Below are 25,782 nucleotides of genomic sequence, written 5' to 3'. Positions count from 1 at the left end.
GTTGCAACTCGCAAATCTTGAGAGTAGCTGCACTAAGCAAGACGCTGCACTCAGCACAAACCTTTTCGTTACAATACGACTTGCCCGTAGCGTCTTGCTTATTTGCTTGACTTAATGTTACTGTGATCAAGGTAATGTAGCGCATGAATACAAAGTTAGCCCCTGATTGTTAATTCATGGCACCAGGAATTATTAGGCACATTACCTGAATGCTCTCTTTATTTATTTATTTATTTATTTATTTATTTACAAAATACTGCAGGCCCAAGCTAGGGCCCATGCAGGAGGGGTATCAAAAGGTCTACACAGGCAAAAAAACATCAAAAAGAATTCATTATAGATCATGAAGAGAGGAGGAGGAGGAATAAACTTTATTTAGAGATGAGCAGACGGTAAGATCGTCCGAGGTGGGCGGCGTCCCTAGTCCAGGATGCCGTGGGCCTGAGCTGATAGCTTGGCCCTGCTCACCAGGCGATGCTGGTCTTCAGGGCTCGGGCTTGTCAGCTGGGCCTCCCACTGCTCGACGGTTGGTCCGGTGATGGGTGGCGTCGATGGGTTTTGTCGACATTCCCATGCCATGTGGTAGAGGGTATTGGGCGCAGAGCAGAAGGCGCATTTGTGAGTATAGCTCGTAGGATGCATGGCGTGTAGCAGGGTGCCGTGCGGGAATGTGCCTGTCTGAAGTTTGCGGAAGATCACCGCCTTTTCTCTTGTCAGCTTGGGATGCGGGGATGGGTAGATCCTCCTACCCAGTCTGTAATGATTCAGGATATCGGCGTATCTTTTCGGGACGCTATCATGTTGGTCTACCGGTGGTCGTGAACCCGGTGGGATAGCCCGGAGAATGTGATCTCGGGCAGCGGCGTTAGCCGCTACATTACCCGCCAGGGACTCGTGTCCCGGGGCCCAGACAATGTACAGTTCTTGAAAATTGTCTAGTTTTTCGAGGATGCTCAGGGCTTGTTTGGAAATGCGGCCCTTTTGGTAATTTCTACATGCTGTTTGTGAGTCCGTGATCACTGTTATGTGATCTTCCTCTCGCTTGCCCGTAGTGGCCGCCAGGGATATCGCCGTTTCTTCCGCGCAGTCGATGTCTGGAGTGCTTACCGAGGCCGCTGCTACCTCTTGTCCTTGGTCGTTGATCACGCTGATAGCATGGGCCGCTCTGTTCTTGTACTTTGCCGCGTCGGTGTATCTGACTTCTCCTTGTTTTGGTCCTTCGTAGGCCTTACGTAGAGCTTGAATTCTCGCTCGCCTCCTTTCTCTGTTGTATTCAGGGTGCATGTTTCTCGGGATGCTGGCCACCGTGATCTTCTCCCTCAGAGGTAGAGGAACCCGCTGTTTTCTGGACTCATATTCGACTGGGTAGCCCAGTCTTATTAGGGTGTCCCTGCCCGTGCTGGTGAGCTTGAGTCGCTCTATCTGGCTCATCTTGTGGGCCTCTGCTAGTTCTTCCCAAGTATTGTGGATGCCCAGGATGAGCAGCTTCTCCGTCGACGTCGTCGGTGGAAGCCCCAGTGCCAGCTTGTAGGTCTTTCGTATTAGGGTGTTCAATTTGTCTCTCTCGCTGTTCTTGAGACCCAGGTAAGGGGTGCCGTAAGTGACTCTGCTGATTATCAAGGCTTGTACTAATGTGATTGTGTCCTGCTCTTTCAGGCCGTGCTTTTTGTTAGTCACTCTTCGCACCAAGTGCGCGACTTGGGTAACTGTCGATTGCAGCTTTTTAATGGCGGTGAGACCGGCACCGTCCTTCTGGAAAGGGAGGCCAAGAATACGGAGTACGTCCACCTTGGGTATGTTGACTCCATGTAGGGTCAACGTTGGGTCCGGCGTCTCTTGCGGAGGCCGCCCTCTTGTCCTCCTTTTGAGGATCAGGAGCTCCGACTTTTCCGGCGCGCATGAAAGACCGCAGCGGTGTAGATAATGCTCGGTCCTGTCGATGGCTTCCTGCAGGGCGTCTTGTTGTTCGCCCACCGATCCCGTGCATGTCCATATGGTCAGGTCGTCTGCATACATTGCGTGACGGATACCCCTGATGTTCTCCAAGAGGTTCGGCAATCCCCTCATCTCTATATTGAACAGCAACGGGGAGATCACCGACCCCTGGGGGGTTCCTTTCTGCGGTATTTGGAACTTCTCGGTCCTGAGGTTCCCCAGGCCTATGGTCGCCGTTCTATCCGTCAGGAAGTCCCGGACGTAGTTGTATGTCCTCCGTCCGCAGTTGGTATGCTGTAGGTTGTTTAGCACTGCTTCGTGTGAGACGTTGTCGAAGGCTCCCTTCACGTCGAGTGAAGTCCTTCCTGGATGGCACTCTTGTGGCGTGTGCTGAGGCCATCGATGACTTCTTCTTTTAGCTGTAGTAGAATGTCCTGGGTGGAAAGGTTAGGCCGGAAACCGAACATAGTGTTCGGCAGGTGCCCCCCTTCTTCCAGGTAGGGCGAGAGTCGATTGTGGACCATGTGCTCGAAGAGTTTTCCCGCGCACGACGTGAGAGAGATCGGGCGCAGGTTCTGTAGCTTGATGGGCTTGCCGGGTTTCGGGATCATCGTTACGTCCGCGTGCTTCCAGGAAGCCGGTATACTGCCGGTCTCCCAGCTTTCATTGATATATTTTAGTAAACTTTCTGTCGCCCCGTCGTCCAGGTTACGGAGGGTCTTGTAAATTTTATCCCTGCCGGGCGTCGTGTTTCTCGTCAGATTTGTTAAGGCTGCCACGATCTCCGACTTGGTGAAAGGTTGGTCTAGATCCGGATTGGGTTCCCCCTCGTACTCCGGTTGAATTACTGGCTGCGCCTTCCGTTGTTGTTCGTCTCCGAGGTATTTCCCGGTGATGGCTTCGAGCACTTCTTCCTCGGTGCCCTGGAAGTTGTGTATAAGCCTTTGTATGTGCTGCCCCGTGACAGTTTTAGATTCTGTCTTCGCCAGAAAGGTCTTGAGAATGGACCAAGTCTTTCGGTTGCTGAGGGTTCCCTGTATTTGGTCGCACACTTGATTCCAGTTCTGACGTCCGAGTTTTTCAGCATACTCCTCCGCCTGCCGCGAGACTGCGGCAACGCGGATCTTGAGTTTGCGGTTTTTCTTCTGCTTCTTCCATCTCTTCAAAAGTCCTCGCCTGGCCTCCCAGAGGTGAAGTAGGTGTGGTCCGACTTCGGGATGGTCCGCAGTGAGGTGGATGGTCTTTGTGTGCTTGGTAACCAAGTCCATCACGTTCTTGGTCCACTCCTCGATGTCCTCTAGGCTTCTGGGGTGTTCATATTTTCGGAAAGCAGGTCAGTCCGTAATTTTCGCCTGACCTAATCTCACGGGGGCTTTCTGGTGCGTGATTTCCGTCTGGATGATGTGATGGTCGCTGCCCAGAGTCTCATCCAGTCTCGACCACTCGACTTGCCTTAATCCAGTGGAGAAGGTCAGGTCTGGGCTGGTGTCTCTGGAGACACTGTTGCCGATTCTAGTTGGTATTTGAGGATCGGTTCACAACGTCAGCTCGTGGTGTTGTGCTGCGTTGTGTATGTCCATACCCTTCTTGTTGGTTGATCGGTAGCCCCAAGCCACGTGTGAAGCGTTAAAGTCGCCCACCACAAGGAGTTTTTGACCCTTCGTGACTTTCTTCACTTCTCTCAGGAACTTTTCCAAGTCCTTGAGGGTGTCGCGCGGAAGACTGTATACATTCAGGATGTAGAGGCTCTGCAGGGTTTTCTTGTGAGGAACCAGCTCAATCAGAGTATGTTCGATTCTGTGGTTGATTTGGTGCTGCGGCGTCGTGTGATGTTTCTTGATCAGGATGGCGGTCCGGGTCCTTTCTGGGGCAATGTGAGTTTCGTAGCCGCGCATCGTAATATTGTTGGTTTCTGTTTCCTGTAACGCGACGACGTCAGGTTGGTGTAGGGTGCATAGGTGAAGTAAATTTTGCCGTTTCCGATTTATTCCTCTGCAATTCCACTGCCAAATTTTGAGGGTTTGGGTCGCTTCTTTCTTGTTTGCTACCTTACTCGCCATCTTGTCTTCCCAGAGTCTCGTTCATCTGGGCTTCTCTGATGGGGTATTTTGGCTTTTTTCTTGCCTGCTCTTTGTCCTTTTCTAGGATGGAGATGCGTTTATTGAGCTCGTTGCCCATCTGGGTGATATCCTGGCGGAGCGTTTGTACGGCTGCTTGGACGGTGGCTGCCACAGATTTACTTATGGTGTCGACGGCCTGATCCAGTTCGGCTCGGAACTCATTTCTCAGTTCGGCCTTGTCTTCGGTTCGGGCCTTGTTCATCTTGTACTCTATTCCCGATTCTAGGTCCTCTATTGGGGGAGTATGTTCCCTCGGCGGCGTTGGTGTTGTGGTCGGTTCCTGCTGTTTCTGCAATTGGTCAATGAGATGTTGGAGCTTCATCTCCAGGGCTTGTTCCCTGGCCTGAGCTCTTCTGTCCCGTTCCTCCTGACGTCTTTCTTGCTCTTCTAGACGCTTCATGAGCCCTTCATTCCGCTTAATCAGGTCGGCGTTTTGCCTTCTGAGGGACGAGATGGTTTCCTCGTATCTTGAATTTCGCTCTTGTGTCGGCAGTGAGGGAAACGGGTCGGTTGTCGACTTAGAACTGGCTATCACTTCCGCCCAGCTGATCTTCTGCTGTTCTTGCTGTGGCTTATTTGTTCCATACTCCGAGGAGCTGGAACTTGTTTCCCTTGTTATAGATGGTTGTCGGCCTTTTGATTTACTTCTCTCCCTCACGTACAGGGGTGGGGGTCTTGGCTTGAGCCTTTTCTCGCACTCCTTGCTTGCCGTCTCGTGAGGTAGTCCGCATAGTTTGCACTGCAACTGGCAATCATGGTCTGCTTGTGGGTTCTGCATCCCGCACCGGTTGCAGATATGTTTGTCTGGGTTGGGGCATACGTCCTGCCGGTGGCCGATTTCTCCGCAGGCCTTGCAATACTGTACCGATCTGCGGTATGGGCGGCAGCGTGTCTACGAGCTGGCCACCTTCACATAGAAAGGGACGTGCGGACCTTCGAAGGTGATAACTGCTGAGGTGGATTTGCCGAGCATCCTTGCATGCAGGATGCCACAGTTGTTGGCTGCCAGAAGTTCCGCAAGTCGTTTCTCCGTCGTACACGCAGTGATACCGTGCACGACTCCACGTACTGTTCCTGGGAGCGGTTTGATGTACGGCGTCATTTCGTATGTGGCCGCCCCTAGTTCGATGCCGTTGATGGAACCGAGCTTGAGTGCGTAGTCCTCGTCTGCGGTGCTGGCAATTATCAGGTTCTGCTTCCACTGCGTTTGGATGGTTACGTTCGCGCGAAATTCTTTGAAAGGGGAACCACTTGCCCTTGCAAGTCCCTCGGTGATCTTCTCGTCTGGCCAGCTAGACAGCTTCATGCCGGTTCTTGGTCGGTACACCACCTTGTAATCATTATCTGGCAGCGGCGGCGTCGCGCGTTGCGGCGGTGGCTTGTTGTTGGTTCGGCTTCCCTAATATTGCTGCCGTTGCTGGTTGCTGTTGGCTTGCATGCTTGCTTCCACTCTCGGGTTGCTCCTCGCGTTCAGTCCTCCTTGCTGGTTCTGGGAGTTTCCTTGCTTTACTCCCTCTTGTATGCGGTCCTCGTTCGGCGACTTCTTGTTTTTCCTTGCCTTGATTGCTTGGTACCATGGGCCAGCTTGACTCAGCGTCTTGCCGCTGTTCTCATCGAATTCCATGTTGCTCTGGTCCGCTGTCGAGTCTTGACTATTATTCTCTAGTTCCATTTCGTGAGCATTGCCGTTCGTTTCCCCTGCCATTCTCGATGCTCGGCGAGGCCACGCAGGCCCGCTCCTGGAGCGCGTGCGGAGGTCGGAGAACGGCGTTCGAATATGTCGAGCTGCTCGTTGCTCGGTGGGTCAAGGTAAACAAATCCACTCACCGCTGTAATTCTGGTATCTTTCGATGCCGCTTGCCTTGTTGAGTTCAATGACACAAAATTGTGAAGTTTCGTTAAGGTTAACCGCAATAACTCGCGATAAAAGCAGCAGCCCATGTGAAGAGGGGAAAAAAATAATATATACATAAACGCTACGCACCAATGAGCACCCTATGACCGTGGAAACAATTATAAACATTGCAACTCTAGGGAAAACAGTCCTAGGGTTCCCGACAAGAAAGAAAGAAAAAAGGAAAAAAAAAGCAAGAAGAAAACAAAAGAAAGCGCTTCACATTATGACGTTAAGGCGTCGAATAAGTCACTGTTCTGTAGCATACATAGCGGCAAAGCGTTCCAGTCTGTAATGGTTTGCGGAAAAAATGAAAACTTGAATGTGCTAGTACGTGTTCTAAATGGTGTTAGCGATTCAGCATGACGATTTTGAGTCAGTCGTGACATCAGAGGTTGAATGTATGGAGCAGGGTCTAATGCGAGATGGTTGTTTTTCAAGTGAAAAAGAAACCTTAATCTCAGAATTTTGCGACGGAGCTTAAGTTCCTGGATATTATTTTGTTGCATCATAAGAGTTGGGGAGTCTGTCATGCGGTATTTAGAAAAGATAAACCGAATGGATTTACGTTGAATCATTTCTCATCAATGTTTTTCTTAGTGTGTGGATCCCAAATAATACATGCATATTCGAGGGCAGGTCTGCATGATGATGGAATTATAGGCCAACAGCTTGACGGATGGAGGGGCTTGACGAAGTTTATATCTGAGGAAGCATAGCTTGCGGAAGGCGGATGCGCATGTGTTAGATATGTGGTTATTCCAACTGAGATTATTTGTTATTGTTACGCCAAGGTACATTCAACAAGGTATATTCGCTGACTTCTTTGAGTAGGTGAGATGATAGCGTATATGGAAACGAGAAGTAATTTTTCTTTCTGGTTACATTCATGTACACTGTTTTTTCAGAGTTTAGCTTCCTACCCCATTGGTTGCACCATTGATAAACGTTACTCACGCATTTGTTTAGAAGCACCTGATCGTCTACGCTATCAATTTTCTTAAACATAACACAATCGTCCGCGAATAGCCTTATTTCGACAGGTTCAGGGATAACATTAACAATGTCATTAATATATATTAAAAAAAAGCAATGGTCCTAAAACACTTCCCTGAGGAACACCTGATGTAACCGGAAGTTAGGATGAGCACTAACCGTTTATATTAACCAACTGTGTGCGATTAGTTAAATAAGCGGATACCCAATCCACAATAAAACTTGGAAGGCCGATATGTTTGTTTGAAAATGAGTTTAGCGTGAGGAACTAAATCAAAGGCTTTCATGAAGTACAAAAAAATAACGTCAATTTGCCCGGATTTATCTAGAATAGATGCGAAAGTATGTATGAATGAGACCAATTGAGTAACAGTGGAAAAACCCTTCCTGAAACCATGTTGAAAAGGGGTTAATATATTTCTATTGTTTAGAAAGTCAGTGATATAGTTGGCTACGATATGCTCAATAATTTTGCAACAGGAAGAAGTGAGAGACATGGGGCGATAATTTGAGACCAGTGACTCATCCCCTGTTTTGAATACTGGCACAATTCGCGCTGTTTTCCAATCGCTGGGAATGCTAGGTGAACGTAGGGAAGCACGGAAGATGATTGCAAGAAAGCTGGCAACCATCTCGGCATATCGACGCAGAAACGCATTTGGGATATTATCAGGGCCTGGGGAAGTTTCAGTTTTTAAATTGAGAAGCATAGACACCATGCCTGATAATGATACGATGTCGGAGTCAAGATGACATGACGTGTTATCGACGCATGCGCCATCGCAAGCCTTTGGAAAAACGCTCTGAAAGTAAACATTAAAATGGCAAGCGATCCTTTGCTTATCTGTAACCAGGGTACCATTATGCATTATTTGATTACATTATGCATTCTTTCACATCTTTAGTGGCCGCGCTACCAAAGAATTAGGTTGTGCTGCGTTCCTCGGTGTACAAGCAGACTCCGACATGGTCCGTAATCATTACAAACAGCTCAAATCGTTTTAACTTCAAGGAACTCGCAAGCATAACAAAAAAATCTGGAGGACGCTTAAGCTTCACCTTTAAGAGTGGAACGCGATAGCATTCAAAGATCCCTGGCTGCTTATCAGGCTTCCCGCCAGCCGCAGCTTTCTTTTTCTCCCCCTTCGCCTCAGAAAGGAGGAAATAAACTTTATTGAAGACAAGGGGAGCGGGAGGTGGGAACCGAGATCAGGCAGAGGGGGCTAGGGTAGCGTCCAGCTTGCGGCGACCTTCGCCACCCAGTCTGCTAGCCCGGCTTGGGTTCCGGGCTGCTGAGGAGGCGAGCGCCATCTGGATGGTATTTTTGCAAGGAGCAAACCGTGGCGCGCCGCTCAACGAATAGTATAAAAGCAGGAGAATGGGCTTGTGTTTGAGTTTTCGCGTAAGAGAATTATGTTTTCTCGATATATTAAAATTACAATTCGATGCTATCACGTCTGTAGGTTGTGGTTACGTCGTACTTTACGATTTTTCTGACTCATTTTACTTTAAGAAATTTGATTAGTTAACCAGCGTCTCTGCGCCACGCGGAGAGCCTGCGTGGTCGGGGTGGTTCGGGATGATTTTTCTTAGCCGCAGACGCTGACGCCGAAACCGACGCCGACGCCGGATTTTCTGCGACACGGCGCCTTTAACTCTATCGCACTGAAACATATATGTGCTGTTTGAAGTAGCAAGTTCACCCCAACTTAGGAAAAATGAGGACAGCATAGGTTAACAAATAATTATTTATAATGTATTTAAATATTTCTAGTAAACTCTGATTAAATTTAAAGTGGCGTTGGACGAAGGACAAGCCAACCGAAAGAGAATTACATTGAACCCTGAAAAACTGCACTGCTTAGTCGGCAAACTTCGTTATGATTGATTATTGCTTCCAGCTCCTGTCTTTCTAAAAATCGGCGTGTTTTCCTATTGTCTTTTGTAAGTCTTTGTGTTAGGGCATTTTCAGTTATTGTTTTCTTCGCACGGGGCAGTTTTCTGATAGCAGCATGCGTGATAATCTCACGCAAAAGGTATTCAAAGGAAACACTTCATCCTTAGTTAAAATTATTGCGTAGGGGTTGGTATTGTGGGGCAGATAGACGAGAACTGGAAGAGGCGTTGCGGTTGACCAGACACACTGTCTTCAGCTATCTTTGGCAATCCAATTTGCTTATGTTCAACAGCACACTTGTCAAAAAACTGAATTTCTCTTGGCTATACATACGAAAATAGGAATTTCTAAGAGCCGCGTCTAACGGTCTTTCTTGCCTCTGGACTTAAAGGAGTGGTTATAATGTCACTTACGGTCGCGTTAATCTTGCCAAGTGCTCGCCAAATGCAGCACTTCGCGAGCAATACGGTATTGTTGCCGGGGGGATACACGTTATCCCTTTATGTGTTCTTTGAAGGTAAGACCACCGTGCGCCCTTCCACCAGAATACGTGTAAAATATGCACGCAATGACAAACATCTCCGAACAGTCGGCTGGACGTTATGGCGATTCGTGCTCGTGGACAATGCGTCCATTACTCTGAGGTCCTGCAGCTTGCCTTTGTCTCTAAGCCTGTGGCGACGGTGAACAAACGACGTTGGGGAAACAATAATACCAGTCTTCAAAGGCCACGTGTGTCCAAACCTGCTCCAGCAACTTGGTGCTGTTTGCATTTTCATTGTTTTTTTTTCTTTAACTCCCCAAAAAGGTCTTGCGTATTTCAAATTCAACGCGGTGGACTTGCTCTTGTGCCCGAGTTTGTTTCTTTCTTGTGGCGCGCGTTCATCGAGCAGCTGTTATCCGCTTCCCTTTTTGATATTTCCTCCTGTATTGGCCATTTCTCTCCCAGACGTGGAGTTATGGGTCTGTTGCGCTTTTCTTTTCAAGAAGCATGGTCGATGCCGTAGCCGGGTGACTTTTTTTTTTCATTGGATGCCCCAGATGGTTTCTGTAAGAAAAACGCGTGCACGGGCCGTCACAGTTTTTCTGCACCGCGGCGCTATCATTGCAAATTTTGTTGTTCTTTTGTGTCACAGTTTTGTTCGTTCGTCCAGCTTATTTACAACGCTGTGGGAAAAAGCATCAAGTGGCCCGCAGGAAACACGTAAATCCGAGCAGCGTATTACCAAAATGCCTGCAAATATCGGAATACGCATTCCGCTACCCACTCCATTTTTTCTTGCTTACGAATTGCTGTTTTCATATATGCAAAACGGGAGGTGCTCTCAGCCGCTGTGCGTAAAACTTTGGAAATCCCTAAACGATAACACTAGTTGTCGATTCTTAATTGGCCTCGTCAACGTTTGTCACGCAGCTTGAGCTAGCTACATTTTCTAACTTGGTGTGACCCTTCATGCTTTTGTTTTCGGCGCCATTGAAAAGTAGACAGGCCGAATTGAAAAATATTTTCATTGGTGAGTTTTTTTTTTTATTCCATTGGCCAGCCGCATTCGCTAATAATTTGTCTGGCATCAGCACTGGCTGGCATTTGCTCATACAACCAATTCTAGCGCAAGAGCTTTTTGTGAATACGGACGCTGGGTTTGAATTCAGGAAGCTTTTCTTTCGTGAGTGAAATTATCCATTGGCTGATCACCTTCGCTAAGATGTCCGTAATCAGGATTGGCTCAATTTTCCTCTTACGAGGGCTTCTAGTGAAATAACTTTTTTTGCGAATACGGAACCTGATGCCTATCAAATTATTTTCCGAGGGAAACCGCGGAATTCGTATCTCATCTTTCAGTCACATCTTGTATTGCTTCATTAGAAGCGTCGCTTCTGGACTTTTCTTCTACCTCTTTTTTTTTGTTTCACCGCAGTTCGACGACCGCTACTTATGAGCGGCAAATAGGCTTAAAGTATTTCTGCCTTTCGCTACAAAGCGCGATAGATCGGAAGGGCACTAAGATCATTAGTACGAGCCGAATCGAAGCTTAAGCGCCTGCCTTCTCGACGGCTGCGGAATTGTTAGTTGCCGAGCCAACCGTGGCTGTGGCCGTGCTAGGTTATTCGTGCCGTTACGAAAGTGTGTTTGATAAGGTGGAAGCTTGGGCGAGTTGGTTATTCTGTTATTGGCAAGTTGGAAAGCTTGGGCGAGTTGGAAAGTCTGTTATTACAAAACTGCCTGGCACACGGAACCATTCAGCCTGACGCCACCTGAGCAAACGCGTTACGGGGGTGCATGTAATTGGTTCGGGATTGCCGAATGGAATGGTCGAGACAGGCGTGGCTTTGATTCTGCTGAAGGAAGACAAAATGAGAGGAAGACAACCAGCCTCCATTGATTCTGTCGTTCCTGTGGACGGCGTTGTCGGGTTGGCTTGAAAATCCAGCTGTTCGTGACAGGGTGAAATCCATAGCGGTTGTGTACGTCACCTCTGTACTCTTTGCTTCGAGGCTACAAGCTACAAATCCCGCAGTTCATGACAGAGCAGTTCCGGAGAGCCGAGCGTCGAGCACATCGTGTGCGTTCATGGAGCAGAGAGGGGGTGCGTAAAAGAAGGCGTGAGCCAAAATGGGCATACCAGTGAAATTGAACACATTCCTGGGCCCGATTTGCGCCTGCCTGGTGCTCCGTGTTTTCTTTATGAGAACAGGCGAACAGTGGCCTGGCGGAACTCCGGAGACGAATTGCCGCCATCCTGTGTGAAATGCGGCACGCGCACGTTGACACGTCGGAGTAGAAATTAAACAGCCTGCCAACGGTTGCGAAACGAGGAGATGGACGGCGAGGAAATGGTGGCAGGATGAGAGCCCAGCGGGAGCACTAATTTTATTTTCCCTCATTTCCTCGGTTTTGCTCAGTTGAGAGGCATCGCTTAGTTGTTTTTTTTTTTATTAAAGTGGGGGGGGGGGGGGGGACATCAGTTTTACCAACCGGCAACTATTGCGCGGAACTGGGAAAGGGGTCCGGCTTTCCGCCTTAAATTACTCGCGCCATTTGCACACCTGCAGCACAACATTCGCCTTGCGTATACATCTTGCTGTCTACGCTTTACATTCTTTTGATTTGGAAGTAGAAAGAAAAACACAAATCGTTCATAATTGTTCACTATCTGCAATTGTACTCAGGTCCTACCACTGTTGCCGCCGCCAGATGTTTCTGCTCGGCGCCGATTGTTTTCCGCTCAGTTCCGAAGAGTTTACATTGAGCTTCGAAATTGTTCTTCGTTTGATTACACAAAGAGGTGACACTGGTTGGTATTGTTTTTGGTAGAGGTTTATCAATGGACTGCGCCTGGACAATTTTTGCTGGAATGAGAGAACAGCTTTTCTTCGACACATGTTCTCCTAGCTTCTTCAATGTTCCTCAACAGACCTGCAAAACCGGCTGTAACCTGAATTAGTGTTGATTGTGCTGCACATAATCCTGTGATCTGTTTGTGTAACTGTGGTCTCTATCTACGCTTTTAAATATTTCTATTTCCCATTTGCCATTTCTATAGTGTAGGGTAGCAAACCAGATTTTTTTTCTCTAGCTGACCTACCTGTCTTTCTCCTTTCATTCGTCTGTCTGTTTACCAATCTTTTGAATGGTGTATTTCAATTTGTCACGTTCGTTACATTCCCACACGCGGTAAAGTCGCATCAATTGCCGTGCGATACGTGTTAGTCTGATGTGTAAAGGAAAGGCGGAGATGACAAATATTTGATAATGTGATCGCACAGCTCATCATAGCTTGAGCAGGTACCTCAAATGATTAAACACTTTTAAATGTACATTGCACAATCCCAGCCGTTGGATAGAGCAATTCGGAGATAGTGACTATACTGCATCTGATCACAAGCTTTTTTTTTTTTTTTTTTTGCTTCAAACGGGTCTTACAGTGTGAGAGCGGACGTTTGCCTTTTTTATTTTTTTTATTTGGTATTTTAACCTACCCTCCCGCTCCTCCTCGCCCTTAATTTTTTTTCTAGTACATATACTACGTCTTTTCTTTCCTTTTCTGCCTCTTTCTTCTGCCACAGATGGCACCGCAATACGGCAATTTTCGTTTCTCCCTCTCTCTTCCTGCATGAGCACTCGGTGGTGCAACTCAGAGGCGCTGCTCTGTGAATGCTCCTGAGCATGTTGTCAATGGCATGTCTGAATATGTATCTAGCAATATGTAGTACAGCCAGGTAGCAGTATAGCTCAAGAAAGAATAACCAACACGACCATACCTCTTCAAGGAGCTAAAATTACGCACAAGATTGACGTAGACTATATACAGATAAATATTGCGGATATGACCAAAATGGACGAGTCAACTGAGCGGTCTTGATTAAAGTTGAGAGGCTGTATGGATAAATACGAGTTCGTAAAGCTATCGCCGTCCGAGGCCATAATTCAGCAGAAGAAAGAAAATTTCGCAGCTATGTTTCGTTTTATATATTTAAAACAAATACAAGAAGTAGAGTTACTTTCTTTTTGCATCACCACGATGCATGCATTTAATTCCTTCATTTGTTCAGGTTTGAAAGCATAACTGAGCACAAGAACTTAAATTAAACCAGCTCTGAAAGAAGGTGTGTTGGTGAATAATGAACTATTCTTTTCCTTCCTACTGCCCCGCAACGTAAAACTGGCAGGCATGCATTGCTAGAAGGCTTGCTGTTTGGCATCAAGTAGTCTGGCGGAAGAGACCTTTCTGCCGCTTCTTCTGTATAGATCTATCATAAACCCTGTAAATAATGCAGTATCTTTTATTTAGTTTTTATTTCGTTGATCCACGACTGTGCGTGTAATTAAAGGGTTCGTAAAAAGGGCCGCAGATTTACCTCATATAGTTTACATTTGATAACATTGTTAGGTGAAGTAATGAATTTGATCTAAAAGTGGAAAACTCGAACACGATTGCCCTGAATTCCGACGGTATTGGTGCGGCGGCACCAACTGCGTATCTTGCGACCGGGCTCAAGGGGAACTAACGACTCAATCTTGCACGCGAAAGGCGGAGAGCGGGAAGGCAACGCGGGGAGGGAGGGCGCACGGCTTCTACTCTGCCAGCAACGGCGTACTTGTACTTTTGCGCGGCTGCGGGCGGTCGCGCGCACCGTACCTTGAAAGTGATCTGCACACGGCTCCTACCTTTGTATGCACTGTGCTTTCACTGCTCAGTTTCCGTTGAAGCGATAGACCGCACGAACCTTCGCTCGCTGCTGCCGCCGCACTTGCTCACGCCAGCATTTTGACTACGGTTGTATGCGGTCATCGAGTGTGATCTATGGATGTTTGCTTGTGCGCACTGACACACTGCTTGTTAATTCAGTTAGTAAGAGAATGTGTCCAACTTTATACAGCCGATAAATCTACCATCCTTACGCCGTATACAGCTATCTAATAATTTGGTATTGCAATTGATGCTTCGGCTTTCAGGTGAAACTGACACTTTTTAATTTATGATTTAATTATACCTTCTCCTTTTATTGGGACGCAAATCGTTTTTTGTAACACCATGTGATGATTGATGAACAGCGGTGATTATAACGCCCAAGACTATCAACGCCTTTATGAGCCGGGGGTGTATAAGACTGAATACGCCTGTAAAACGAATCTCTCCAGGCTATGCCGACGTAATTCATGGCGTGTCACAAGTGGGGCCGGTGTTGGTTTGAGCTCTTTTGGTTTAGTTTAAATGTTAACTCAACATCTCCTTTGGAAAGTAATTCCATCAAAGCGCATCTGCTCGTGCACCGAGCGCGCGTTTCGTGCCCAGTGAAAGAAACAACTGCGTCCTGGTATATAAAAGCCGGTAACGACCCCGAGAATGCGCTTCGCAACGACCAGTTTTATGTCATGCCACTCAGATGTTATTTCCACGGCTGGGCGGAGGCACCGACCGGAGACATATTTTCATCTGCGCTGCGGACGAAGAGAGCCGCCGTTTCATGTCTTTGTGAGCCCGTGTAGTCGAATGGCGCCTGCTCCCCGTTATTTTCACGGTAAAGCTACTCTCTTTCCGCCTCTTTCCTCCGTCTCCTCTTCTTCCGCACACGAAGCACTAACCCTCATGTGTCGTTGTCCATCTCCGGTAGTCTGGAGAGCCTTTTCTATTTCTCTTTAGGTTAATTAACGTGATTATAGTTCCCTAAAGTGGCCCTCCGGCTTCTCTGAACCTTCAAAGCATCCAGTTCTGCACTTGTTGCAGCGAAGCTGGCGTACGTAGTTCAGTCGGATTTCGTGGGTCCTCCGTCTTTGATTTCCGCACAGATATTACAGCAAAACTTTTCCAAAGGTAATGCTAATGATACAAATTCTCTTTCTTTTATTTGTGTTTCAATAAAAAGCAGGCAAAAGCAGTACAAAGTTAACACAAATGTAACGCTAATGACGCAAACGCAGTGGGATGGTAATGTAAATGTAGGTATGGTGCAGTGTCCGTTTCAGGGCGACACAAATGCGCATTCAACGTATTACGTAAAACCAACTTGTCTGCTGGTCTTTCGCATCACGTCGTGAAAGGGGGGCATATAGAAAGAAGTAAGTGTTGAAAGCGTCGACCACTATGGCGAGTGCGTCGTACATCAAACCACCAGTTGTCGTCGTGGGTGGTGATGACTGATGACTGGTTAGGGTGACAACCAACGCGGCGCACACCGAACACGTCATTCGTGTAATCCAGTAACCATCAGTTCTTTGATGTTCGTAGGTGAACGTTAAATGGTCTGGTGATGTCTTCTTGTCATGGCCACATCTCTGACAATGCGAAAATGTCAGTTCTGAGCTTTACTTTATGAGCGTCGGTGCCCGAATCGTGAGCGTGAATGCTCTTTACATTGAAGGAGAGGATGGACATGTCCAGGTTTGCACTCGTTGTTGTTGTTATTGACCAGAGTGATCATGACAAATACCCAAAATGAGGATTGGTCATGAATCATGTGGTTAAATTAGGCACTCTGCTGCTCTGTTTCGTTCTGTTTTCATTCACTGCATCCCGCTGCGGGGAACTGGCCAAGATTTTGATGGTATTATGAAAGAAAGTATTACTAACACTGACAGAAAGGTTCTGGGTGAAATGAATGAAAAATGATGTATGACGAACTTATCAAGTATATTGTCCTGAAACAATTGAAAATCCTCCCCGGTTAAGCGGGCATCCTTATGAGTGTCCAACTGAGGGGATTCGCAGATATGAAATGTCCGGAATGAAAATAATTATACCAATTAGGCCTAAACCGCTATGCTAAAATGGGTTTCTTTAAATATGAAAAGCTGTGACGAACTAAGAAAAAGTGATCAGTCGTCTCATCTTTTTCTCATAATGGGCAGAGGGAGGCTTCCATGGTCAACCTTTTCTTCACTTCACTGTTGCCGACTTCTTCACTTTGCCGGTGGTTGTTCTGGGTTCCGCTCGACACGCGTAATGGTACTGGCCTAGTCGGTAGATAGGTATTGTGGTAGTTGGTAGGCGGGTAGCGTTGTAGTGGGTTGCGGGTAACCAGTTTGCCCCTCTTGGTAAGAGAGCAGCTAGCATCCACAAAATCTGCATGCTACTGCTGGTGCTGAGAAGGAATAGGCACGTGTTCAGTTTCAGTAAAGAAGGGCAGGAATTTAATTGAATTCTGGCGTTTTAACAGCCGAAACCACGATTTGATTATGAGGCACGCCGGAGTGAGGGACTAAGGATTAATATTGACTACCAGGGGTTCCTTAACGTGTCCCCAGTGAATGGGACACGGGTGTTTTTGCATTTCACCCACATCGAAATGCGGCCGCCATGACCCGGATTTCATCGCGTGACCTAGTGCTTAGCAGCTCAACACCATAACTGCTAAGCCACCGCGGTGGGTAGAAGGACAGGGCATCGTGCTCAAAGGGTTTCGAGGTGCGGAAAGAAAGAGGACATGATTGGCGTAGAGTACTGCAAAAGACAGACATTCACTGCAAAATTAGGAAGTCAAGTCATAGGTGGGAACGGATAATCATGACCTGGAAACAACTGAAAGAAGCGCGTTGGCATTCGGTCTGTGGGGGTGTTTGGAACGCTTATGTCACGAAGCTGATTAAGTATAGTTACGAAAACAGTAGCGCCACATTGCCATCGCCTTCCCCGCAATCGTTCCAGAGACGCCATGCCTGCGGATGGCTCTTTTCTGAACGCAAAAGAAGCTCTGTTTGCTCTCCGGCGAAGGGCGGAATCATCGTGTCATCCTTAGTCCCCTTTCACTCAACGCTGTTGCCCGTTCCTCGCCATGGAGGGCGCGCTTTGACTCGCCTTCGCTTCCATTCTCTTTTTACTCTAAAACTCCGTCGCCAGGCTCCGAAACAGTCCAAAATCTAATTGTGACCCGCCTGCAATTCAAACTGCTTCTCTTCCCAAGCTCGCAAACTAGGCAGCGCTCCGCTGGGCTCCTTTGAGGAAAGCGACGCGATCGATTTCTAAAGCGCTCTACGGCCCATGCAGAATTCGGTCTGCTGGTGTTATTTTGTTATTTTCTACTTTTCTTTATTATTTTTTTTTTGCTGACGTTCTATTCAACTGTGCCCGACTGGTAGAGTGGGTGCGTCCCGCTCCACTGCAGAAACCGTCTTAGAGCACTGAGCCAGAAATATTGCCCCAGCCATTTGCCAAATTCGGTGGTCGCCACACTTTATTGCATGCGAAAGGGGAAAAAAGAGGGGGGGGGGGGGGGGGGGGGAGGTTGCTATCACTACGAGCACATCCATATCGCTTTAATGCTCCCGCGATGTAACAAACTGCCTCAGTGGTTTTAGTAGAGGAGGTTCGAGACGCATAACACAATCTTCTGTCTGGCTATATATACCTTCTTTATTTCTATTCTCTCTAGCACAGTCACCGCACAATGCATATTTTCTGCTTTGATGTTGTTGCCACAGAAACATAACAACAGAAGAAAATAACGTGGTCAGCGTAACCAAGGGTGCGCTCACGTTTGTAGCACAAAAATAATAACATTGTGCCATGGCAAGGAATGCAATGTATAATTGGATGTATTGGCAACTCCTTCCTTAAGCATCAGTATATTTTTTTTGTATCTCTTATAGCTCTTCCCAAATAACTATCCCAAGGCAATATATTAGCGGCCTTTGCGCATCTGAAAGAATCCTTCTGAAGGAAGAGTGAACATGAAGCAGCATCGCTTCACAGGGAAGTTGGTATGCGCGTATTACCATTAAGCGAAAGGCACGTGGTGTGTATCTCGAAGCAAAACTACTCTGTTTGCAAGCACTCCACACGTTAAAAAAAGTAAGAAGAAAACAGAAAGCAAGAAAAACTACCCACACCTGTTATCACAAGAACATTTCTGTGGAAGCCCACAAGGTGGGAGGGAAGTTGAAGTTCTTCGTGGTTAGGGATTCAAATCCGGGACCAGCGCCATCGCCGAGCGAGGGCTGAATTCGTCGACAAATCGAAGCACTGGAACATTGAATATGACAAATCAGTTCTGCCAAAGCCCGCTAGGTGTAGAAAAGGTCCCAGAAGAAAAAAAATTGTCATCCACCCCATGGTTGCACAAGGCTACAAAGGAAACTCATACGGGTTTCACGAAAGAACTGAACGACTTTTCTTTCTGTGAAACCCGTGTGGGTTTCTTTTCTATCTTCGTGCTGCAGTCGGGTGCATATGAATTTTTCCCTTTCATAAACGCTTAGTTAATGTCAAATAAGCAGTATGCTGGTAATTTTTACCTCACCTCACATATCTTGTGAAATGCACCGAGACCGCACCGAGACTTCCGTACTCACACTTTCACAAAGGATGCACCTCAACATATTCGAAGAATACGTCGCCTGGTAGAGATACGGCACGAAGTAAAACGGTATTATTTTACTGTTGGATTTTTTCTAGGAAGCCAGACTTCATCGAGTATTTCTGACACGGCATGCACCGTTCATTCTATTCCCACTTCCACTACCACTTGTATGACACATGGCAGTAGTCAAAACTAGAGGTGAAAACCTCGACAAATGAAAGCATCACAACATCGTTCTTCCCCTTCCAATAACTTGCTAATCCATGAAGGTTCATTATCATCTCAATGTTGGAAAAAATTTGATTTCATCTGAGTAGGTGGTAGTCTTCAGGTGCTGAATTCGCACACAAGTAGATTCTCGTTCGTAAGTGCGGTTCGCCATGGAGCAGCCGCCTTAACTAATAATACGCTCATGGTTACCCCGGTTGGCTAGCGTCTGTTTTCAAAAATTATGTTTATTGTAAGAATATGGGTTCAGTCGTGTTAGGCACAGGAGCCACAACACGAAATAGTGCACAAGTTGTGTGCACACATATACACACGCATACACTGACGCACATGCACGCACGCACACACACACACACACATACACACGCACACAGACACAGACACACTTTATTCGCGCCGCAGGTACATCCAGAGTGTTTCCTAAGTTATTGCCTTGCCAATTCTAGAAAAAAGGTAAACATGTGTAAGCGTTTTTCAAACACAGCCGCACAGCGCCCGAAATTTAGACCATGAACTCGAGTTCTGAACTGTTCTTGGCACTTTTATCATCCGCACTCGGAGAAAATTCAAAGCCCACTTTGCGCCAAGTCGAGCTCGAATTTGACTAATCTTTGGGTGACTACAAACATGATGCTTGAAAACAGACCTCGATCATCCTGAAAGGTGATAGTGCTCATATGTATACTTCAGTCTTAATTCGAAATGGAGTGGTTAGTCGAGAAATAGAAGAAAAAAGAAAGAGAAGGAGGCGTCGATTGGTAGAACGGGAAATAGTAAATGAGCTGCAGATGACTGTTATGTTGCAGAAGTATCCGAAGTGCACTCAGTTCAAACTCGAACATTCCAATGAGTCCAGTAAAGCAAGCTGCCTAAAAATTTGCAAACACAGCACGCAGTTACGATTATCGTCGCCGAGCAGACGCTCCACAAGTTGCAGCGGTGTTTCGACCCAACCCCGCGAATTGCGTAGCCGGCGTTTTCTCTCTACCGCCATCGGTTTCGCTAATGCGCTTGCCCAGCTGCGATCGCAGCCAGCGCTCCATCGAGTCCGCGGCGGAACGCGTGCACCATTGCGTGCGTGGCAAATAATTGAGTCTGCAAAGTGCTTTATTATCCCACGAGAAGAGGTCAGTTTTCGACACCACTCGTGATGCTTTCGCCATTCGACGGAAGTATGAAAAGCCTCTCAGCAATCACTTAACCCGGGCATTATACGTCAGCTCTATCGAGCGTTACCAAGCGTTGATCCTTGAACCAAAACATCGTATTCGCTATTTCTCACCGTTTTCAACCCTGGTTCTGGAACAATATTCACAAGCTGGGGTCGTATACACCCCACCGAAACACCAGGGAGCCCAAACAGATACATGGTTGTCTGAACACGAAGTCGCTATCACCCCAATGCCGTCGACCGCGCTGTAAAAAAGAAGGATTGATCGAAAAGATTACCTGTGTCTCATTTCCACTCTGCCAGTATGTTTCAGCCGTGAAGCATCTCTTACTATTTTGTTTTCCTCGCAAGAAAAATTCTAGCATGAGAGCATTTTGTGAATACGGACCCTTATTAAAGGCACGGTATATTGGGAGACTCCGTATTAATTTTGACCACCTCAACTTTGACCACTTCACCTGACCACCTCACACATACAAATACACTTTATTTGCGCCGCAGGTATACCTCCAGAGTATCTTCTACGTTAGTGTAGGAAATACTCTTTAACATGCAGGTAAATCTAGGTACATGAGCGTTTTTGCAATTCGTTTCCATTTAAATGCAGCCGCTGCGGCCGAGTTTTAAAATGCAAACTCGCACTCTGCAGCGCGACACCACCATAGGCACTATGTTACAACGGTCGGTGGTTAAGCAGAGCCGAAAATCAGGGAAATACAAACATAAGAAGAAAGTGGAGACAAAGAGAGAGGTCCCAGAAACATGATTCCAGCCGTGGAGCTAATTATGAGGCTTTTATGAGCTTTGCCTAAGCCTGCCACAGACCACCAGCACCGAAGTGAAACGTTGAATGATTTTCCTCCTAAGTAGCTTTTCTGCTCCTTTACAAATTCATACCAATATTCCCAAAACCGTGTCATGGTCACTCACACTGTAGCTAGCCTGCCTTCCTGCCGGGGCAAAAATAATGGTGATCAATTTATTTGAGACTATGTCACTGAGTTTCGTTGCTTGGGCCTTCTTGAACGCCTCAAGCATATCGTTATATTTAGCTCTCTATATGGCTATCCTAGAAATTTACACAGAAAGAAAAAAACTTTTTGGACAACTGTGTTTTTATTGCGATAGCAATTATATGGACACTCAAAAGCAGATTTCTGCCGTCGGCGTCGCCGTCGCCGTCGCCGTCGCCGTGAGGTTCCGTATGACGTCATTTGGAGAAGAAATCGTCGCCGCGCGCCGAACGCTGTATGTGCGAGTGAAAGGGCGCGAGGGGCGCCTCTTTCACGGGGAGTGAACGCACGGCGGAGAACAAACGCACGTTCTGCGCCGTGCTCGCTTAAGGGCTGCAGAAGTAGGCGTCTCTGTTCTCCTTCACAATCACCATGTATGTAGAGCAAACGCGCCTTCTTCCGACGAGCGAGAGGCCGTGGGGGAGGGGCAGGGAAGGGAGGCGACGTTTAGCTGCGGCACGCAGTGCCTATTTATATCAGAGGCTCCGGCAACAGTCACCAACGCCGCACGCATTTTCAGCGAACGCGGGCGAAACGCCGATGGCGTCGACAACAGTTCTGCGTGTTGCCGATGCTGCTGCATGTCCAAGTTTATACAGCTGATAAAGCTAATATCATTACTCCGTATAGCTCTCTACAAGTTTGCTATCGCAATTGATGCTTCGCCTTTGAGGTGAAACTGCGACAACTTTTTTTTTGATAACATCGATGGAAAATACATAACAGGAATCACCCACGCAATATAGTTGTATATAATGAGGAGAAATTTCCTAAGATAAAATTTAACTATTTTATTGCGATAGCAATTATATGGACACTAGAACCGGATTTCTGCCGTCGGCGTCGTCGTCGCCGTCGTCGTCGCCGTCGCCGTGAGGTTCCCTATAGATAAAATCTTCGCCGCGCGCCGTATGCCCGAGAGGAAGCGTGCGGAGACGCGCGCTATCACGGAGAGCGAACGCACTCAATCTCCCACGCGCAAGCAAGGAAGCAGGTAGCCAGCGCCGGAGGGAGCAAGGGGGGGGGGGGGGGCGAACTTCTCTGCCAACAACCGCGCTCGTCGCTCGCTCGCACCGTCTCTTATCTCTACACGGCTCTGACCTTTAAGTGCATTCGCCGCTCAGTTTCCGTTGAAGCGATAGACCGCACGTACCTTCGCCCGCTGCGGTGTATGCTTGCTGCCAGCGTTTTGACAGTCGTTGTCTGCTGTCATTCAGTGTGATCTCTTCGTGTTTGTGCGCGCTCACACCACGCTTGTTCATTCAGTTCGTAATAGTCGGGCCACATTTTCCAACGCACGCTACACACGCAATGCTGCCCGGATCGGCAGTGCAGCGCTACAGGTGTGTCCCTTCGCACGCGCTGCCCACGGGAAGCGCTTCTCATCAACACCACCGTTTCACACGCGCCTTCTCGTGGTCATCGAGTCTCTCTTCATGTCGGTCTACTTACGCCGCAGCACACCTGCTTACTTAATCAGCTCATGTTTACTACAATTCATATTGCTACCAAAGCCGCTCACCTTACTTCGTATGACATTGCTGTGTTGCTATCGCATTCATTGCTTCGCCCTTAGGGCGAAACTGTGACATTTTTTTGTGTGTACGTTCTAGCCAAGGGATCCGGTGGAGTGTTTAGAAGGATTTTCTTCCTGCTACTCCCTTTTATTGCTATATAGGCTAATGTGCTATGTTTGAAATATGTAATAAGCGTCTATATATGTAGTTCAATAGCCTGGCAAGGGAACAAGAATTCAGGATCGCCAGTCAGCCTCTAGAGTCTGTAAATGAGTACGTTTATCTAGGTCAATTACTCACAGGGGACCCTGATCACGAGAAAGAAATTTACAGAAGAATAAAATTGTGTTGGAGTGCATACTGCAGGCATTGCCAAATCCTAACTGGGAGCTTACCACTGTCGTTGAAAAGAAAAGTGTACAATCATTGCATTCTACCGGTGCTAACATATGGGGCAGAAACTTGGAGGTTAACAAAGAAGCTCGAGAACAAGTTAAGGACCGCACAAAGAGCAATGGAACGAAAAATCTTAGGACTAACGTTAAGAGACAGGAAGAGAGCGGTGTGGATCAGAGAACAAATGGGGATAGCCGATATTCTAGTTGACATTAAGCGGAAGAAATGGAGCGGGGCAGGCCATGTAATGCGTAGGATGGATAACCGGTGGACCATTAGAGTTACAGAATGGATACCAAGAGAAGGGAAGCGCAGTCGAGGTCGGCAGGAAACCAGATGGGATGATGAAGTTAGGAAATTTGCAGGCGAAGTTGGAATACGCTAGCGCAAGACAGGGGTAATTGGAGATCGCAGGGAGAGGCCTTCGTCCAGTGGACATAAAATAGGCTGCTGCTGCTGCTGCTGCTGCTGCTGCTGCTGCTGCTGCTGCTGCTGCTGCTGCTGCTGCTGCTGCTGCTGCTGCTGCTGCTGCTGCTGCTGCTGCTGCTGCTGCTGCTGCTGCTGCTGCTGCTGCTGCTGCTGCTGCTGCTGCTGCTGCTGCTGCTGCTGCTGCTGCTGCTGCTGCTGCTGCTGCTGCTGCTGCTGCTGCTGCTGCTGCTGCTGCTGCTGCTGCTGCTGCTGCTGCTGCTGCTGCTGCTGCTGCTGCTGCTGCTGCTGCTGCTGCTGCTGCTGCTGCTGCTGCTGCTGCTGCTGCTGCTGCTGCTGCTGCTGCTGCTGCTGCTGCTGCTGCTGCTGCTGCTGCTGCTGCTGCTGCTGCTGCTGCTGCTGCTGCTGCTGCTGCTGCTGCTGCTGCTGCTGCTGCTGCTGCTGCTGCTGCTGCTGCTTGCTGCTGCTGCTGCTGCTGCTGCTGCTGCTGCTGCTGCTGCTGCTGCTGCTGCTGCTGCTGGCTGCTGCTGCTGCTGCTGCTGCTGCTGCTGCTGCTGCTGCTGCTGCTGCTGCTGCTGCTGCTGCTGCTGCTGCTGCTGCTGCTGCTGCTGCTGCTGCTGCTGCTGCTGCTGCTGCTGCTGCTGCTGCTGCTGCTGCTGCTGCTGCTGCTGCTGCTGCTGCTGCTGCTGCTGCTGCTGCTGCTGCTGCTGCTGCTGCTGCTGCTGCTGCTGCTGCTGCTGCTGCTGCTGCTGCTGCTGCTGCTGCTGCTGCTGCTGCTGCTGCTGCTGCTGCTGCTGCTGCTGCTGCTGCTGCTGCTGCTGCTGCTGCTGCTGCTGCTGCTGCTGCTGCTGCTGCTGCTGCTGCTGCTGCTGCTGCTGCTGCTGCTGATGATGATGATGATGATGATGATGATGATGATGATGATGATGATGATGATGATTAGCTTTTAAAAACACCCCAGATTATTTGGGCTGACGTGAGCATCCTCTTTTTTATTAGCGACAAACTGGAATGACAGCAGCAATGCGCCTATATAGTTACGCCTACTTTTATATTTCTATCCTGTACTAGATAGGATTAAAATAGAGGGGGAAAACGGATTTTTTGGCCCAAGGTCTTACTTTTGCGCTATAGTGGGCTTGCAGGGGACGAACTTTCTCAGTGCCACGGAGCGTATTCGACCTTGTTCTAAATCTCTGTCGTGTCGAGTGACGCTAAGACGGCTCACCGACGAGTGCATAGCCTGCAAATTTCTCTGGCCCTCTTTTCTTAAGCTCCAGATTACATAGGTCAAGAAGATCTTGCTCAAAAATAAGCTGTAAAATACAAGCGTCAGGAACATTACGATGGGAAGTACATAATCGCACAGCTGCCGAATCGCAAAGACTTGTGTGCAACTAATGTTGCTTCATTGCTATATGGAACGCAAGCCCTCTCTTTTAACGCCTGTCACTGCTTGCTCGATGGCCACTTCCAGTGAGGCAGTGACCACTAATCGCTGAGGCAGTGAACACTTATGCGTCATTAGGAGGGAAACGCATATTATACATACAATTACAGGTTACACACGGACACAGGAAATACCACGTCGAGCACTTGCGTGTTTTATCGGCTTCACGTTAATCTTAATATACAGACTCCGTCACAGAGGTCGCTGTTCAGTGGAAGTTGTACTTTTGGAGTCGATTCAGAGTAATGCTTCAGCCTACTGCCTAATGGACTGCGCAGTCGTCAAGAACTGTAAGCAGAAGTAATAGGATTCACTTTAGATCGAAGTAGCGCTGACTACGTCGCAGTGTTTGCGCTTCCTAAGCCGACTACAGCAGCGGCAACGCTCGTAGCTATATGTTTTCGATCAAGAATGATCACAGAGGCACAGTGCGGGTATTCCCTGGTCTTACTCCATGGCGAGACTGCTGTCTATACAACGAGCAGAACGGGTCTTGTAAGACCAGTGCACGCGGAATATCTTGAGTCTGACCTGTGCTCACCAGTCCTGTCACTATCTTTAGCATCCTATTCACAGATATTTAGCTATCTTGGTTTTAACCACTTCCGCCTCCACTAAGAGAGAGAAAGAAAGCGAGTAAACTTTATGCAAAAGAGCACTTGAGCGTAGGTAGCTCCTCCGCTCTGCAGTGGGTGGTCCACTCAATCCAGGAGTTCAGCGGCCTTAGCTGCCCTTCTCGCTCGGTTGACCAGGTTGAGCTGGTCCGCCGAGTCGGAGCTGTACAGCGCTGCCTCCCATTGCCATGTGGTGGGGTGTGTTATGGGTGTGAGCTGTGGTGTGTTTGTGCAAGCCCATACCATGTGGTAAAACGTTGCGCATTGATCGCAGTGTGGGCATTTATAGGAATACAGCGCAGGGTGTACGGCGTGGTAAAGACTGAA

At 48.0% G+C, this 25,782-nt stretch overlaps 1 protein-coding gene across 1 annotated transcript; it reads right to left on the bottom strand.

The window, feature by feature from the left end:
- Positions 1 to 23,505: 23,505 nt before the first annotated feature.
- On the bottom strand, positions 23,506 to 25,406 carry LOC125943572 (antifreeze protein Maxi-like; the record flags this gene model as incomplete). Its single annotated transcript, XM_049663005.1, has 3 exons — positions 25,373 to 25,406; positions 23,974 to 24,308; positions 23,506 to 23,697 (listed from the first exon to the last, which is right to left on the bottom strand). Coding segments are annotated over exons 1-3 (561 nt in total), but the record flags the coding sequence as incomplete, so codon positions are not given.
- Between the last annotated feature and the right edge of the window lie 376 nt (positions 25,407 to 25,782).

The sequence above is a fragment of the Dermacentor silvarum genome, chromosome 2 (assembly GCF_013339745.2).
Source record: "Dermacentor silvarum isolate Dsil-2018 chromosome 2, BIME_Dsil_1.4, whole genome shotgun sequence".
In the NCBI taxonomy this organism is placed as follows: domain Eukaryota; kingdom Metazoa; phylum Arthropoda; class Arachnida; order Ixodida; family Ixodidae; genus Dermacentor; species Dermacentor silvarum.
This window is presented reverse-complemented; position numbering and strand designations above follow the sequence as displayed.